Raw genomic sequence first — 16,222 nt, 5'->3', positions numbered from 1 at the left:
TAAAATCACCCGCAGGGAGTGGGGTCACGGCCACCCTTGGAGCAATTAGGATTAAGCTCAAGGGCACAGTGGCAAATCTCTTTTCATCTTCCGGTATTTGAACAAGCAACCTTTTGGTTACTGGCCCAACCCTCTAACCTCAAAGCTACATGATGCCGCTGACATCAGTGCGCGACCAACACATGTTTTAAGTAGGCTTCGGCAGTATCGAGATTGTCATACGTTTACACCAAACTTGTGCCTTACTGGGATATTTGGTAATAACGGCACTGAACACAAGGGGCGCTGTTTTCAAACCTTTCTCTGTAGTCCAAAGGTTAGTAATGCTAACAAGTACATGTACAATCCCATAGAGAATGCTAACTTAATGCTAACAATCACATTGCAAACATTTGACCTAAACTATACAAATATACAAGTAACTCAAAAATGCTACTCACAGTTTGCTGCATGTAAAAAAACAAATATTAGACATCAAGGCTCTTGATCCTGGAGGGGATTCTCTGCTATTACTAAGTGAATGCTTGATTTTTTTACAATTTTAAAATATTACATTTCAGAACACTTTTCAGAACACATTAAGTGTGTTTCCTCAGGCCACTACTCTACCATCACATATCTACAATACAAAATCCATGTTTGTGTAGAGTGTGTCTTATCATGTGTATGTGTGTGTAGAGTGTGTCTTATCTTGTGTATGTATGTGTGCCTGTGTGTCTCTTCACAGTCCCCGCTGTTCCATAAGGTGTATATTTATCTGTTTTTTAAATCTGATTCTCCTGCTGCATCAGTTACCTGATGTGGAATAGAGTTCCATGTAGTCATGGCTCTATGTAGTACTGTGCGCCTCCCATAGTCTGTTCTGGACTTGGGGACTGTGAAGAGGCCACCTGACCACACTACTGAACAGTAGTATAACAGTAATATTTAGGACTAACTTATTCCTTGCCACCCATTCTGAAACTAACTGCAGCTCTTTATTAAGCGTTGCAGTAATTTCACTCGCTGTAGTAGCTGGCATGTATAGCGTTGAGTCATCCGCGTACATGGCTTTATTCAAAGCATGTCGTTAGTAAAGATTGAAAAAAGTAAGTGGACTAAACAGCTGCCCTGGGGAATTCCTTATTCTACCTGGATTATATTTGAGGCTTCCATTAAAGAACACCCTCTGTGTTTTGTTAGATAAGTAACTCTTTATCCACATTATAGCAGGGGGTGTAAAGCCATAACACATACACAACCGTTCAGAAGTTTGGGGTCACTTAGAAATGTCCTTGTTTTTGAAAGAAGACCACATTTTTTTGGTCCATTTTTAAAATAACATCAAATTGATCAGAAATACAGTGTAGACATTGTTAATGTTGTAATTGAAGGGAGTAGTACACAGCGTTGTACCAGAACTTTAGTTTGTTGGCATTTTCTCGCATGGAATAGCCTTCATTTCTCAGAACAAGAATAGACTGACGAGTTTCAGAAGAAAGGTCTTTGTTTCTGGCCATTTCGAGCCTGTAATTCAACCCCCAAAATGCTGATGCTCCAGATACTCAACTAGTCTAAAGAAGGACAGTTTTATTGCTTCTTTAATCAGGACAACAGTTTTCAGCTGTGCTAACATAATTACAGAAGGATTTTGTAATGATCAAATCATATCAAAGTTTATTAGTCACATGCGCCGAATACAATCTGGTGGGTGATAACCTTCAATCTGGATAACACCACAAAAATCACAAGACTAGAGAAATGTATCTACAAATATTCAGAAAACAAGCAACACCAAAACATGACAAAATGAAAATGTGACTCTTCTACAGACACAGACGATTTAATATTTTCACCACCTGGAATGGTAATGGTCGAAACCAAACTGTTAAAATCAATAAATGACAAACTGGGTATACTTGAATAAGTCAGTAAGGATATAAAAGAGTTGGAGGCCTCGAGATGAGTGATGAAAAAGCTGCTACATTGGAGAAGGAAACACACAAGTTAAAAGGGACAGTCAATAAGATTGAAACCGAAGTTATTGAACTTAAAAAGGAGAACACCGTTCTGAGAGAAGCCTTACTGGACATACAGACTAGATCCATGAGAGAGAATCTGGTACTAACAGGTATCCTTACTGGACATACAGACTAGATCCATGAGAGAGAATCTGGTCCTAACAGGTATCCTTACTGGACATACAGACTAGATCCATGAGAGAGAATCTGGTACTAACAGGTATCCTTACTGGACATACAGACTAGATCCATGAGAGAGAATCTGGTACTAACAGGTATCCTTACTGGACATGCAGACTAGATCCATGAGAGAGAATCTGGTACTAACAGGTATCCTTACTGGACATACAGACTAGATCCATGAGAGAGAATCTGGTACTAACAGGTATCCTTACTGGACATACAGACTAGATCCATGAGAGAGAATCTGGTACTAACAGGTATCCTTACTGGACATACAGACTAGATCCATGAGAGAGAATCTGGTCCTAACAGGTATCCTTACTGGACATACAGACTAGATCCATGAGAGAGAATCTGGTACTAACAGGTATCCTTACTGGACATGCAGACTAGATCCATGAGAGAGAATCTGGTACTAACAGGTATCCTTACTGGATATACAGACTAGATCCATGAGAGAGAATCTGGTACTAACAGGTATCCAGGAGAAAGAAGGAGAAGTTCCTGAATGTGTAGTTAGAGAGTTCCTCCTTACAGCGCTTCAGGCCAAAGAGTTCAATCTTAGTTTCATCAGACCAGAGAATCTTGTTTATCATGGTCTGAGAGTCCTTTAGGTGCCTTTTGGCAAACTCCAAGCGGGCTGTCATGCTTTTTTTGACATTCTCTCTTGACCTCGAAGGGTCTGAAGTAATCCATTCCGATGTTTGTGAAGGGGTTTGTCAGGTCTGCTATTTTCTGCTCTGCAGCTTTAGCATAAAGTCTTCTGCATACAGTACATTCTGAGGATTTGTCTTACTGCTTGTGGAATCCCAAACCTCTGCAGTAGCTTCCCCAGGTTCCATCTTCTCTGTGGATGTGTTGAAGAATAAGAGTGGTAACTCTAAGGTCCTTAGACATCATAGCTGGGTGCTTAGCCTCCTCTGTCATAGCAGATTTATTCAGCCGTCCACCTACTCTCAGTACTCCATCTTGCAGAATTGGACCCAGCCTGTAGATTACTTCTCTTCATGTGTTAATTTATTTTCTTGATAAACTGAGAAGCTTTTGAATGTGTTTATTCTTTTCTGGTCTCTCTGCTTTTTACGTAGACTACTGTGGTTGCATCTTTTTAGAAGGCTGTGCCACTACAGGTATTTCAGAGATCTAACAGGTAAAGGTGTGGTGTATTCACTAGGAATCAAATGTAGAGGGAACCACCTAAATTTGTCCAGTAGAAAACCTTGTTCTCTCTCCCTCACTCATCTGATAATGTAATTTCCTGTCTTGTAGATGCACTTCTTGTTGTATGGCTATGGGATGCAGACGTGGGAGTATTCCCCGCTTAACGCCATCCGTTCCTACGGTTACCTGTGGCTGCATGCCCTTCCTGCCTCACTACACTCTCACATCCTACAGACCAACAAGGTACCACAGCCACACACAGTATTGTGTAACTAACCTTGTGGGGGGGGGAAACAATTCATTCGCATTCCCTTACCTTAACCCTGACCGAAAAGTGGAGTAACCCTATACCTAACCCTACTTCCTAAAACTAACCCTAGCTCCTAACCCTAACCCTAGCCCGTAACCCTAACCCTAGCCCCTAGCTCCTAACCCTAGCTCCTAACCCTAACCCTAACCCTAGCCCCTAACCCTAGCTCCTAAAACTAACCCTAGCCCCTAACCCTAGCTCCTAAAACTAACCCTAGCTCCTAACCCTAGCTCCTAAAACTAACCCTAGCCCCTAACCCTAGCTCCTAAAACTAACCCTAGCTCCTATAACTAATCCTAGCCCCTAACCCTAGCTCCTATAACTAATCCTAGCCCCTAACCCTAGCTCCTAAAACTAACCCTAGCTCCTATAACTAACCCTAGCTCCTAACCCTAGCCCCTAACCCTAGCTCCTAACCCTAGCCCCTAAAACTACCCCTAGCTCCTAGCCCCTAACCCTAGCCCTAACCCTAGCCCCTAACCCTAGCCCCTAACCCTAGCTCCTAAAGCTAACCCTAGCTCCTAACCCCTAGCTCCTAACCCTATACCTAACCCTAGCCCCTAAAACTAACCCTAGCTCCTAACCCTAGCTCCTAACCCCAGCTCCTAACCCCAGCTCCTAACCCCTAGCTCCTAACCCCTAAAACTAACCCTAGCTCCTAACCCCTAGCTCCTAACCCCTAACCCTAGCTCCTAACCCTAGCTCCTAAAGCTAACCCTAGCTCCTAACCCTAGCTCCTAACCCTAGCTCCTAACCCTAGCTCCTAGCTCCTAACCCTAGCTCCTAGCTCCTAACCCTAGCTCCTAGCTCCTAACCCTAGCTCCTAAACGTTCCTAAAACTAGCTCCTAACCCTGTACCTAATTCTAACCTTAATCCTAAACACATCCACACACACACACACACACACACAGTTGTGGGTGTGATGAGGTTGTGATGGGTATGTTATGGTTGTGATGTGGTTGTGATGTGGTTGTGATGTGGTTGTGATGTGATGTGGTGAGGTTGTGATGTGGTGTGGATGTGATGAGGTTGTGATGTGGTTGTGGTTGTGATGAGGATGTGATGAGGTTGTGATGAGGATGTGATGAGGTTGTGGTTGTGATGTGGTTGTGGTTGTGATGTGGTTGTGGTTGTGATGTGGTTGTGGTTGTGATGTGGTTGTGGTTGTGATGAGGTTGTGATGAGGATGTGATGAGGTTGTGGTTGTGATGTGGTTGTGATGAGGTTGTGATGAGGTTGTGGGTGTGATGAGGTTGTGATGTGGTTGTGATGAGGATGTGGTTGTGATGAGGATGTGGTTGTGATGAGGTTGTGGTTGTGATGTGGTTGTGATGTGGTTGTGATGTGGTTGTGGTTGTGATGTGGTTGTGGTTGTGATGTGGTTGTGGTTGTGATGTGGTTGTGATGAGGTTGTGGTTGTGATGTGGTTGTGGTTGTGATGTGGTTGTGATGAGGATGTGATGTGGTTGTGATGTGGTTGTGATGTGGTTGTGATGAGGATGTGATGAGGATGTGGTTGTGATGTGGTTGTGGTTGTGATGTGGTTGTGATGTGGTTGTGATGTGGTTGTGATGTGGTTGTGGTTGTGATGTGGTTGTGATGAGGATGTGGTTGTGATGTGGTTGTGGTTGTGATGTGGTTGTGGTTGTGATGTGGTTGTGGTTGTGATGTGGTTGTGATGAGGTTGTGGTTGTGATGTGGTTGTGATGAGGATGTGATGAGGTTGTGGTTGTGGTTGTGATGTGGTTGTGGTTGTGATGTGGTTGTGATGAGGATGTGATGAGGTTGTGGTTGTGGATGTGGTTGTGGTTGTGATGAGGATGTGATGAGGATGTGATGAGGTTGTGATGTGGTTGTGATGTGGTTGTGATGTGGTTGTGGTGAGGATGTGATGAGGATGTGATGAGGATGTGGTTGTGATGAGGTTGTGATGAGGTTGTGATGAGGTTGTGATGAGGTTGTGATGAGGATGTGATGAGGTTGTGATGAGGTTGTGATGAGGTTGTGATGAGGTTGTGATGAGGTTGTGATGAGGTTGTGATGTGGTTGTGATGAGGTTGTGATGAGGATGTGATGTGGTTGTGGTTGTGGTTGTGATGAGGATGTGATGAGGATGTGTTGTGGTTGTGGTTGTGATGAGGATGTGATGAGGATGTGATGAGGATGTGGTTGTGGTTGTGATGAGGTTGTGATGTGGTTGTGATGAGGTTGTGATGAGGTTGTGTTGTGGTTGTGATGTGGTTGTGATGAGGTTGTGATGAGGTTGTGATGAGGATGTGATGAGGATGTGATGTGGTTGTGATGAGGATGTGATGTGGTTGTGGTTGTGGTTGTGATGAGGTTGTGATGTGGTTGTGATGAGGATGTGATGAGGATGTGATGAGGTTGTGATGAGGATGTGATGAGGATGTGATGAGGTTGTGATGAGGTTGTGATGAGGATGTGATGAGGATGTGATGAGGATGTGATGAGGTTGTGATGTGGTTGTGATGAGGATGTGGTTGTGATGAGGATGTGATGTGGTTGTGATGAGGTTGTGATGTGGTTGTGATGAGGATGTGATGAGGATGTGATGAGGATGTGATGTGGTTGTGATGTGGTTGTGATGAGGTTGTGATGAGGTTGTGATGAGGTTGTGATGAGGTTGTGATGAGGATGTGATGTTGTGGTTGTGATGAGGTTGTGGTGAGGTTGTGGTGAGGTTGTGGTGAGGTTGTGGTGAGGTTGTGGTGAGGTTGTGATGAGGATGTGATGAGGTTGTGATGAGGTTGTGATGTGGTTGTGATGAGGTTGTGGTTGTGATGAGGTTGTGGTTGTGATGAGGTTGTGATGGGTATGTTATGGTTGTGATGAGGTTGTGATGAGGTTGTGATGAGGTTGTGATGGGTATGTGATGAGGTTGTGATGAGGTTGTGATGAGGTTGTGATGAGGTTGTGATGAGGTTGTGATGAGGTTGTGATGTGGTTTTTTAGGTGCTGGTGTTCTACTTTGTGCGCTGTGTCCTGGCCTTCTCCTGCTGCATCTGTGAACTCTACTTCTACAAGTCAGTATCTGTCCCTCTCTGTGTGTGTGTGTGTGTGTGTCAGTCTCTTATTTTGAATGCACACCGATTTTTCTATCTTTAGTGTAAGGTGTGTGTGTGTGTGTGTGTGTGTGTGTGTGTGTGTGTGTGTTGCAGGGCAGTGTGTAAGAAGTTTGGCCTGCATGTGGGTCGTCTGATGCTGGCCTTCCTCCTCCTGAGCTCTGGAATGTTCTGCTCCTCCGCAGGTGGGTGCTACTCCTCTCCCTCCCTCCCCTCCCTCTCTCTCTCCCCTCTCTCTCTCCCCTCTCTCTCTCCCCTCTCTCTCTCCCCTCTCTCTCTCCCCTCCCTCCCTCTCTTCCCTCCCTCCCTCCCTCCCTCTCTTCCCTCCCTCTCTCCCTCTCCCTCTCTCCTCCCTCCCTCTCTCTCCCTCTCTCTCTCCCCTCTCTCTCTCCCTCCCTCCCTCTCTTCCCTCCCTCCCTCCCTCCCTCCCTCTCCCTCCCTCCCTCCCTCCCTCTCTCCCCTCCATCCCTCCCCTCCATCTCCCTCCCTCCCCTCCATCTCCCTCCCTCCCTCCTCCATCTCCCTCCCTCCCCTCCATCTCCCTCCCTCCCCCCGCCATCTCTCTCCCTCCCTCCCCTCCATCTCTCTCCCTCCCTCCCCTCCATCTCTCTCCCTCCCTCCCCTCCATCTCTCTCCCTCCCTCCCCTCCATCTCTCTCCCTCCCTCCCCTCCATCTCTCTCCCTCCCTCCCCTCCATCTCTCTCCCTCCCTCCCCTCCATCTCTCTCCCTCCCTCCCCTCCATCTCTCTCTCCCTCCCTCCCCTCCATCCCCCTCCCTCCCTCCCTCCCCTCCATCTCTCTCTCTCCCTCCCTCCATCCCTCCCTCCCTCCCCTCCATCTCTCTTTCCTCCCTCCCTCCCCTCTGTCTCTCCCTCTCTGCCTGTCTCTCTGTCTGTGACAAATACTATTTGATTTGATTGGCTTGTGCCAGTGTAAGAGTAGGGGTTAGGCCTGTTGGCCTGTTCACGGCCTGGGTATATGTGTGACTTCCATGTTGAAGCCCTCTTTGTGGGGGGGTATGGGGTGGGCAGGAGGGGAATAGGTCTGAGCTGAGGGGGCCTAAATGGGGTGTGGGCATGGTCAACTTGGGGGGATGTTGATTGGTTGGGGTGGGGGTGTGGCTGGTGGTGTTGTGGTCTGGATGTGGGTCCTCTATGTGTAGGTCCGGGGGGGTCCCACAGGTCTGGGCGGGGTGTCTCGCTGGTCTGGGAGGGTGTCTCGCTGGTCGTCTCACTGGTCTGGTCTAGGAGGGGTGTCTCGCTGGTCTGGTCTAGGAGGGGTGTCTCGCTGGTCTGGTCTAGGAGGGGTGTCTCGCTGGTCTGGTCTAGGAGGGGTGTCTCGCTGGTCTAGGAGGGGTGTCTCGCTGGTCGTCTCGCTGGTCTGGTCTAGGAGGGGTGTCTCGCTGGTCTAGGAGGGGTGTCTCGCTGGTCTGGGAGGGTGTCTCGCTGGGTGTCTCGCTGGTCTGGTCTAGGAGGGGTGTCTCGCTGGTCTGGTCTAGGAGGGGTGTCTCGCTGGGTCTCTCGCTGGTCTGGGAGGGTGTCTCGCCGGTCTGGTCTAGGAGGGGTGTCTCGCTGGTCTGGGAGGGTGTCTCGCTGGTCGTCTCGCTGGTCTGGTCTAGGAGGGGTGTCTCGCTGGTCTGGTCTAGGAGGGGTGTCTCGCTGGTCGTCTCGCTGGTCTGGTCTAGGAGGGGTGTCTCGCTGGTCTGGTCTAGGAGGGGTGTCTCGCTGGTCTGGTCTAGGAGGGGTGTCTCGCGGGTCTGGTCTAGGAGGGGTGTCTCGCTGGTCTGGTCTAGGAGGGGTGTCTCGCTGGTCTGGTCTAGGAGGGGTGTCTCGCTGGTCTGGTCTAGGAGGGGTGTCTCGCTGGGTGTCTCGCTGGGTGTCTCGCTGGTCTGGTCTAGGAGGGGTGTCTCGCTGGTCTGGTCTGGGAGGGGTGTCTCGCTGGTCTGGTCTAGGAGGGGTGTCTCGCTGGTCGTCTCGCTGGTCTGGTCTAGGAGGGGTGTCTCGCTGGTCTGGGAGGGTGTCTCGCTGGGTGTCTCGCTGGTCGTCTCGCTGGTCTGGTCTAGGAGGGGTGTCTCGCTGGTCTGGGAGGGTGTCTCGCTGGGTGTCTCGCTGGTCGTCTCGCTGGTCTGGTCTAGGAGGGGTGTCTCGCTGGTCTGGTCTAGGAGGGGTGTCTCGCTGGTCTGGTCTAGGAGGGGTGTCTCGCTGGTCTGGTCTGGGAGGGGTGTCTCGCTGGTCTGGGAGGGTGTCTCGCTGGGTGTCTCGCTGGTCGTCTCGCTGGTCTGGTCTAGGAGGGGTGTCTCGCTGGTCTGGGAGGGTGTCTCGCTGGGTGTCTCGCTGGTCGTCTCGCTGGTCTGGTCTAGGAGGGGTGTCTCGCTGGTCTGGTCTAGGAGGGGTGTCTCGCTGGTCGTCTCACTGGTCTGGTCTAGGAGGGGTGTCTCGCTGGTCTGGGAGGGTGTCTCGCTGGTCGTCTCGCTGGTCTCGTCTAGGAGGGGTGTCTCGCTGGTCGTCTCGCTGGTCTGGTCTAGGAGGGGGTGTCTCGCTGGTCTGGGAGGGTGTCTCGCTGGGTGTCTGGTCTGGGTGTCTCGCTGGTCTGGTCTAGGAGGGTGTCTCGCTGGTCTGGTCTAGGAGGGGTGTCTCGCTGGTCTGGTCTAGGAGGGGTGTCTCGCTGGTCGTCTCGCTGGTCTGGTCTAGGAGGGGTGTCTCGCTGGTCTGGTCTAGGAGGGGTGTCTCGCTGGTCTGGTCTAGGAGGGGTGTCTCGCTGGTCGTCTCGCTGGTCTGGTCTAGGAGGGGTGTCTCGCTGGTCTGGGAGGGTGTCTCGCTGGGTGTCTCGCTGGTCGTCTCGCTGGTCTGGTCTAGGAGGGGTGTCTCGCTGGTCTGGTCTGGGAGGGGTGTCTCGCTGGTCTGGGAGGGTGTCTCGCTGGGTGTCTCGCTGGTCGTCTCGCTGGTCTGGTCTAGGAGGGGTGTCTCGCTGGTCTGGGAGGGTGTCTCGCTGGGTGTCTCGCTGGTCGTCTCGCTGGTCTGGTCTAGGAGGGGTGTCTCGCTGGTCTGGTCTAGGAGGGGTGTCTCGCTGGTCTGGTCTAGGAGGGGTGTCTCGCTGGTCTGGGAGGGGTGTCTCGCTGGTCTGGTCTAGGAGGGGTGTCTCGCTGGTCTGGTCTAGGAGGGGTGTCTCGCTGGTCGTCTCGCTGGTCTGGTCTAGGAGGGGTGTCTCGCTGGTCGTCTCACTGGTCTGGTCTAGGAGGGGTGTCTCGCTGGTCTGGGAGGGTGTCTCGCTGGTCGTCTCGCTGGTCTCGTCTAGGAGGGGTGTCTCGCTGGTCTGGTCTAGGAGGGGTGTCTCGCTGGGTGTCTCGCTGGGTGTCTCGCTGGTCTGGTCTAGGAGGGGTGTCTCGCTGGTCTGGTCTAGGAGGGGTGTCTCACTGGTCTGGGAGGGTGTCTCGCTGGTCGTCTCGCTGGTCTGGTCTAGGAGGGGTGTCTCGCTGGGTGTCTCGCCTATTGATCTGTTGCTCCTGTGTGAGGTGTCGGGGCTGCGGTTGAGGGCGATGGTGGGCACTGCTGCCTTGTATAGGTGGACCTGGTCGTCAAGTCCAGGGTGGATGGTGGGCCAGGTAGACATTTGGTTTTCAGGCACAGGTCACAGGAAAATATTTGCATTTACCTGCTGTATGGTAGCAGGGTGGAGATGAAGACAGCTTGTCTGTCGAAACGTTGGACATAAACAGGTGTTCTACTCTGCTAGCCAGCACCTCTCCTAAACAGGTGTTCTACTCTGCTAACCAGCACCTCTCCTAAACAGGTGTTCTACTCTGCTAACCAGCACCTCTCCTAAACAGGTGTTCTACTCCGCTAGCCAGCACCTCTCCTAAACAGGTGTTCTACTCTGTTAGCCAGCACCTCTCCTAAACAGGTGTTCTACTCTGCTAACCAGCACCTCTCCTAAACAGGTGTTCTACTCTGCTAGCCAGCACCTCTCCTAAACAGGTGTTCTACTCTGCTAGCCAGCACCTCACCTAAACAGGTGTTCTACTCTGCTAACCAGCACCTCTCCTAAACAGGTGTTCTACTCTGTTAGCCAGCACCTCTCCTAAACAGGTGTTCTGCTAGCCAGCACCTCTCCTAAACAGGTGTTCTACTCTGCTAGCCAGCACCTCTCCTAAACAGGTGTTCTGCTCTGTTAGCCAGCACCTCTCCTAAACAGGTGTTCTACTCTGCTAGCCAGCACCTCTCCTAAACAGGTGTTCTACTCTGCTAGCCAGCACCTCTCCTAAACAGGTGTTCTACTCTGCTAGCCAGCACCTCTCCTAAACAGGTGTTCTACTCTGCTAGCCAGCACCTCTCCTAAACAGGTGTTCTACTCTGCTAGCCAGCACCTCTCCTAAACAGGTGTTCTACTCTGCTAGCCAGCACCTCTCCTAAACAGGTGTTCTACTCTGCCAGCCAGCACCTCTCCTAAACAGGTGTTCTACTCTGCTAACCAGCACCTCTCCTAAACAGGTGTTCTACTCTGTTAGCCAGCACCTCTCCTAAACAGGTGTTCTGCTAGCCAGCACCTCTCCTAAACAGGTGTTCTGCTAGCCAGCACCTCTCCTAAACAGGTGTTCTGCTCTGTTAGCCAGCACCTCTCCTAAACAGGTGTTCTACTCTGCTAGCCAGCACCTCTCCTAAACAGGTGTTCTACTCTGCTAGCCAGCACCTCTCCTAAACAGGTGTTCTACTCTGCTAGCCAGCACCTCTCCTAAACAGGTGTTCTACTCTGCTAGCCAGCACCTCTCCTAAACAGGTGTTCTACTCTGCTAGCCAGCACCTCTCCTAAACAGGTGTTCTACTCTGCTAGCCAGCACCTCTCCTAAACAGGTGTTCTACTCTGCTAGCCAGCACCTCTCCTAAACAGGTGTTCTACTCTGCTAGCCAGCACCTCTCCTAAACAGGTGTTCTACTCTGCTAGCCAGCACCTCTCCTAAACAGGTGTTCTACTCTGTTAGCCAGCACCTCTCCTAAACAGGTGTTCTACTCTGCTAGCCAGCACCTCTCCTAAACAGGTGTTCTACTCTGCTAGCCAGCACCTCTCCTAAACAGGTGTTCTACTCTGCTAGCCAGCACCTCTCCTAAACAGGTGTTCTACTCTGCTAGCCAGCACCTCTCCTAAACAGGTGTTCTGCTCTGCTAGCCAGCACCTCTCCTAAACAGGTGTTCTACTCTGTTAGCCAGCACCTCTCCTAAACAGGTGTTCTACTCTGCTAGCCAGCACCTCTCCTAAACAGGTGTTCTACTCTGCTAGCCAGCACCTCTCCTAAACAGGTGTTCTACTCTGCTAGCCAGCACCTCTCCTAAACAGGTGTTCTGCTCTGTTAGCCAGCACCTCTCCTAAACAGGTGTTCTGCTCTGTTAGCCAGCACCTCTCCTAAACAGATGTTCTGCTAGCCAGCACCTCTCCTAAACAGGTGTTCTACTCTGCTAGCCAGCACCTCTCCTAAACAGGTGTTCTACTCTGCTAGCCAGCACCTCTCCTAAACAGGTGTTCTACTCTGCTAGCCAGCACCTCTCCTAAACAGGTGTTCTACTCTGCCAGCCAGCACCTCTCCTAAACAGGTGTTCTACTCTGCTAACCAGCACCTCTCCTAAACAGGTGTTCTACTCTGTTAGCCAGCACCTCTCCTAAACAGGTGTTCTGCTAGCCAGCACCTCTCCTAAACAGGTGTTCTACTCTGCTAGCCAGCACCTCTCCTAAACAGGTGTTCTGCTCTGTTAGCCAGCACCTCTCCTAAACAGGTGTTCTACTCTGCTAGCCAGCACCTCTCCTAAACAGGTGTTCTACTCTGCTAGCCAGCACCTCTCCTAAACAGGTGTTCTACTCTGCTAGCCAGCACCTCTCCTAAACAGGTGTTCTACTCTGCTAGCCAGCACCTCTCCTAAACAGGTGTTCTACTCTGCTAGCCAGCACCTCTCCTAAACAGGTGTTCTGCTAGCCAGCACCTCTCCTAAACAGGTGTTCTACTCTGCTAGCCAGCACCTCTCCTAAACAGGTGTTCTACTCTGTTAGCCAGCACCTCTCCTAAACAGGTGTTCTACTCTGTTAGCCAGCACCTCTCCTAAACAGGTGTTCTACTCTGCTAGCCAGCACCTCTCCTAAACAGGTGTTCTACTCTGCTAACCAGCACCTCCCCTAAACAGGTGTTCTACTCTGCTAACCAGCACCTCTCCTAAACAGGTGTTCTGCTCTGCTAGCCAGCACCTCTCCTAAACAGGTGTTCTGCTAGCCAGCACCTCTCCTAAACAGGTGTTCTACTCTGCTAGCCAGCACCTCTCCTAAACAGGTGTTCTACTCCGCTAGCCAGCACCTCTCCTAAACAGGTGTTCTACTCCGCTAACCAGCACCTCTCCTAAACAGGTGTTCTACTCTGCTAGCCAGCACCTCTCCTAAACAGGTGTTCTACTCTGCTAGCCAGCACCTCTCCTAAACAGGTGTTCTACTCTGCTAGCCAGCACCTCTCCTAAACAGGTGTTCTACTCTGTTAGCCAGCACCTCTCCTAAACAGGTGTTCTGCTAGCCAGCACCTCTCCTAAACAGGTGTTCTACTCTGCTAGCCAGCACCTCTCCTAAACAGGTGTTCTACTCCGCTAGCCAGCACCTCTCCTAAACAGGTGTTCTGCTCCGCTAGCTAGCACCTCTCCTAAACAGGTGTTCTACTCCGCTAGCTAGCACCTCTCCTAAACAGGTGTTCTACTCCGCTAACCAGCACCTCTCCTAAACAGGTGTTCTACTCTGCTAGCCAGCACCTCTCCTAAACAGGTGTTCTACTCTGCTAGCCAGCACCTCTCCTAAACAGGTGTTCTACTCTGCTAGCCAGCACCTCTCCTAAACAGGTGTTCTACTCTGCTAGCCAGCACCTCTCCTAAACAGGTGTTCTACTCTGCTTAGCCAGCACATCTCCTAAACAGGTGTTCTACTCTGCTAGCACCTCTCCTTAGAGGTGTTCTATCTGCTTTAGAGGCTACATCTCCTAAACAGGTGTTCTGCTCTGCTATCTGGTTTAGAGTGAAGGTTATATCTGGTTTAGAGGTTATATCTGGTTTAGAGGTTATATCTGGTTTAGAGGTTATATCTGGTTTAGAGGTTATATCTGGTTTAGAGGTTATATCTGGTTTAGAGGTTATATCTGGTTTAGAGGTTATTTGTCCTTGTGAGAAAATCCAAGTTTATCTAATTCTAAATCTATCTTTTTGTAAAAACTTGTTGAAAAATTGAAGAGCTCATCTGCTCATGACCTCTCACTCTCTCTCTCTCGCTCTGTGTCCCCCTCCTCTCCTCTCTTGCCTCTCGCTCTCCCTCTCCTCTGTGTCCCCCCCTCTCGCTCTGCCCCCCCTCTCGCTCTGTGTGTCCCCCCCCTCTCGCTCTGTGTGTCCCCCTCTCTCGCTCTGTGTGTCCCCCTCCTCTCGCTCTGTGTGTCCCCCCCTCTCGCTCTGTGTCCCCCCCCCCCTCTCGCTCTGTGTGTCCCCCCCTCTCGCTCTGTGTCCCCCCCCTCTCGCTCTGTGTCCCCCCCCTCTCGCTCTGTGTCCCCCCCTCTCGCTCTGTGTCCCCCCCTCTCGCTCTGTGTCCCCCCCTCTCGCTCTGTGTCCCCCCCTCTCGCTCTGTGTCCCCCCCCTCTCGCTCTGTGTCCCCCCCTCTCGCTCTGTGTCCCCCCCTCTCGCTCTGTGTCCCCCCTCTCGCTCTGTGTCCCCCCCTCTCGCTCTGTGTCCCCCCCCTCTCGCTCTGTGTCCCCCCCTCTCGCTCTGTGTCCCCCCCCTCTCGCTCTGTGTCCCCCCTCTCGCTCTGTGTCCCCCCCTCTCGCTCTGTGTCCCCCCCTCTCGCTCTGTGTCCCCCCCTCTCGCTCTGTGTGTCCCCCCCTCTCGCTCTGTGTCCCCCCTCGCTCTGTGTCCCCCCTCTCTCTCGCTCTGTCTCTCGCTCTGTCCTGCCTGTCCCCCCCTCTCTTCGCTCTGTCTCTATCGCTCTGTCCTCTCGCTCTGTCCCTCTCGCTCTGTGTCCCCCCCTCTCGCTCTGTGTCCCCCCCTCTGTCTCTGTGTCCCCCCTCTGCTCTATCGCTCTGTCTCTATCGCTCTGTCTCTATCGCTCTGTCTCTATCGCTCTGTCTCTATCTCGCTCTGTCTCTCTCTCACTCTGTCTCCCCTCTCGCTCTGTGCCCCCCTCTGTCTCTATCGCTCTGTCTCTATCGCTCTGTCTCTATCGCTCTGTCTCTATCGCTCTGTCTCTATCGCTCTGTCTCTATCGCTCTGTCTCTCTCTCGCTCTGTCTCTCTCTCGCTCTGTCTCCCCCCTCTCGCTCTGTGTCCCCCCTCTCTCTATCGCTCTGTCTCTGTCTCTCTCTCGCTCTGTGTCCCCCCCCTCTGTCTCTCTCTCTCTCTCTGTCCAGCATTCCTGCCTTCTTCCTTCTGTATGTATTCTACTCTGGTTGCCATGACTGGATGGTTCCAAGACACCCCCTTCCTGGCTGTGATGGGCGTGGCAGCTGGGGCTATCATTGGCTGGCCATTCTCTGCTCTGATTGGGTAAGAGCTGTTCCTTGTGCAGAGTTAATTGTAATGAAGCATGATATTAAAGCATCAGAAACAGACTGTTCTACTGTATAGTTAGTTTCAGCTGGCAGCAAGTGGAGAATAATTTACTACCAGGGCAGGGCTATGTTTTGTTTTAGGGAGCAAATTAACTAAAAGGGAGACATTAAATTGAAGGTTATTTTTTTAAATGGAAATGTACAGATTTTAAAGTTTGGGCTGAGATTGGGTTGGCAGAAATGTTTCTGAAGAAATTTAAGTCCCTGCTGAAAAAGTTTGAATACGACTGGGTTAGAGGTTAGGAGTTCTCAGTAGGGTCTCCCGATTGTTGCAGGGTCTGGGTTAGGGTTAGGGTTAGGGTCAGGGTTAGGGTCAGGGTCAGGGTTAGGGTCAGGGTCTGGGTTAGGGTCAGGGTTAGGGTCTGGGTTAGGGTCAGGGTTAGGGTCAGGGTCTGGGTCAGGGGGTCAGGGTTAGGGTTAGGGTCGGGTCAGGGGTCAGGGTTAGGGTCAGGGTCTTAGGGTTAGGGTCAGGGTCTGGGTTAGGGTCAGGGTTAGGGTCAGGGGGTCTAGGGTTAGGGTCAGGGGGTCAGGGTCTGGGTCAGGGTCAGGGTTAGGGTTAGGTTAGGGTCAGGGGGGTCAGGGTCTGGGTCAGGGTTAGGGTCAGGGTTAGGGTCTGGGTTAGGGTCAGGGGGGTCAGGGTCTGGGTCAGGGTCAGGGTTAGGGTTAGGGGGGTCAGGGTCAGGGTCTGGGTTAGGGTCAGGGTTAGGGGCTAGGGTCTGGGTTAGGGTCAGGGGGGTCAGGGTCTGGGTCAGGGTCTGGGTTAGGGTTAGGGGGGTTAGGGTCAGGGTTAGGGTTTGACCGGGGTAGGCCGTCGTTCTAAATAAGAATTTGTTCTTAACTGTCTTGCCTAGTTAAATAAAGATCAAATAAAATAGTCATGTTG

At 51.4% G+C, this 16,222-nt stretch overlaps 1 protein-coding gene across 3 annotated transcripts in view; it reads left to right on the top strand.

Moving 5' to 3' along the window:
* The window catches only part of alg9 (ALG9 alpha-1,2-mannosyltransferase), a 70,939-nt gene that overhangs the window by 13,186 nt on the left and 41,531 nt on the right, over positions 1–16,222 (top strand). For all 3 annotated transcript variants that reach the window (XM_045717514.1, XM_045717513.1, XM_045717512.1), the window contains exons 3-6: positions 3,453–3,587; positions 6,629–6,699; positions 6,835–6,923; positions 15,139–15,274. In XM_045717514.1, the coding sequence (XP_045573470.1) occupies positions 3,453–3,587; positions 6,629–6,699; positions 6,835–6,923; positions 15,139–15,274 (431 nt within the window). The remainder of the gene's footprint in view (positions 1–3,452; positions 3,588–6,628; positions 6,700–6,834; positions 6,924–15,138; positions 15,275–16,222) is intronic.

The sequence above is a fragment of the Salmo salar genome, chromosome ssa04, assembly GCF_905237065.1.
Source record: "Salmo salar chromosome ssa04, Ssal_v3.1, whole genome shotgun sequence".
NCBI classification, from domain to species: Eukaryota; Metazoa; Chordata; class Actinopteri; order Salmoniformes; family Salmonidae; genus Salmo; species Salmo salar.
Note: the sequence above shows the minus strand (reverse complement) of the source record. Positions and strands in the feature narration are given on the sequence as shown.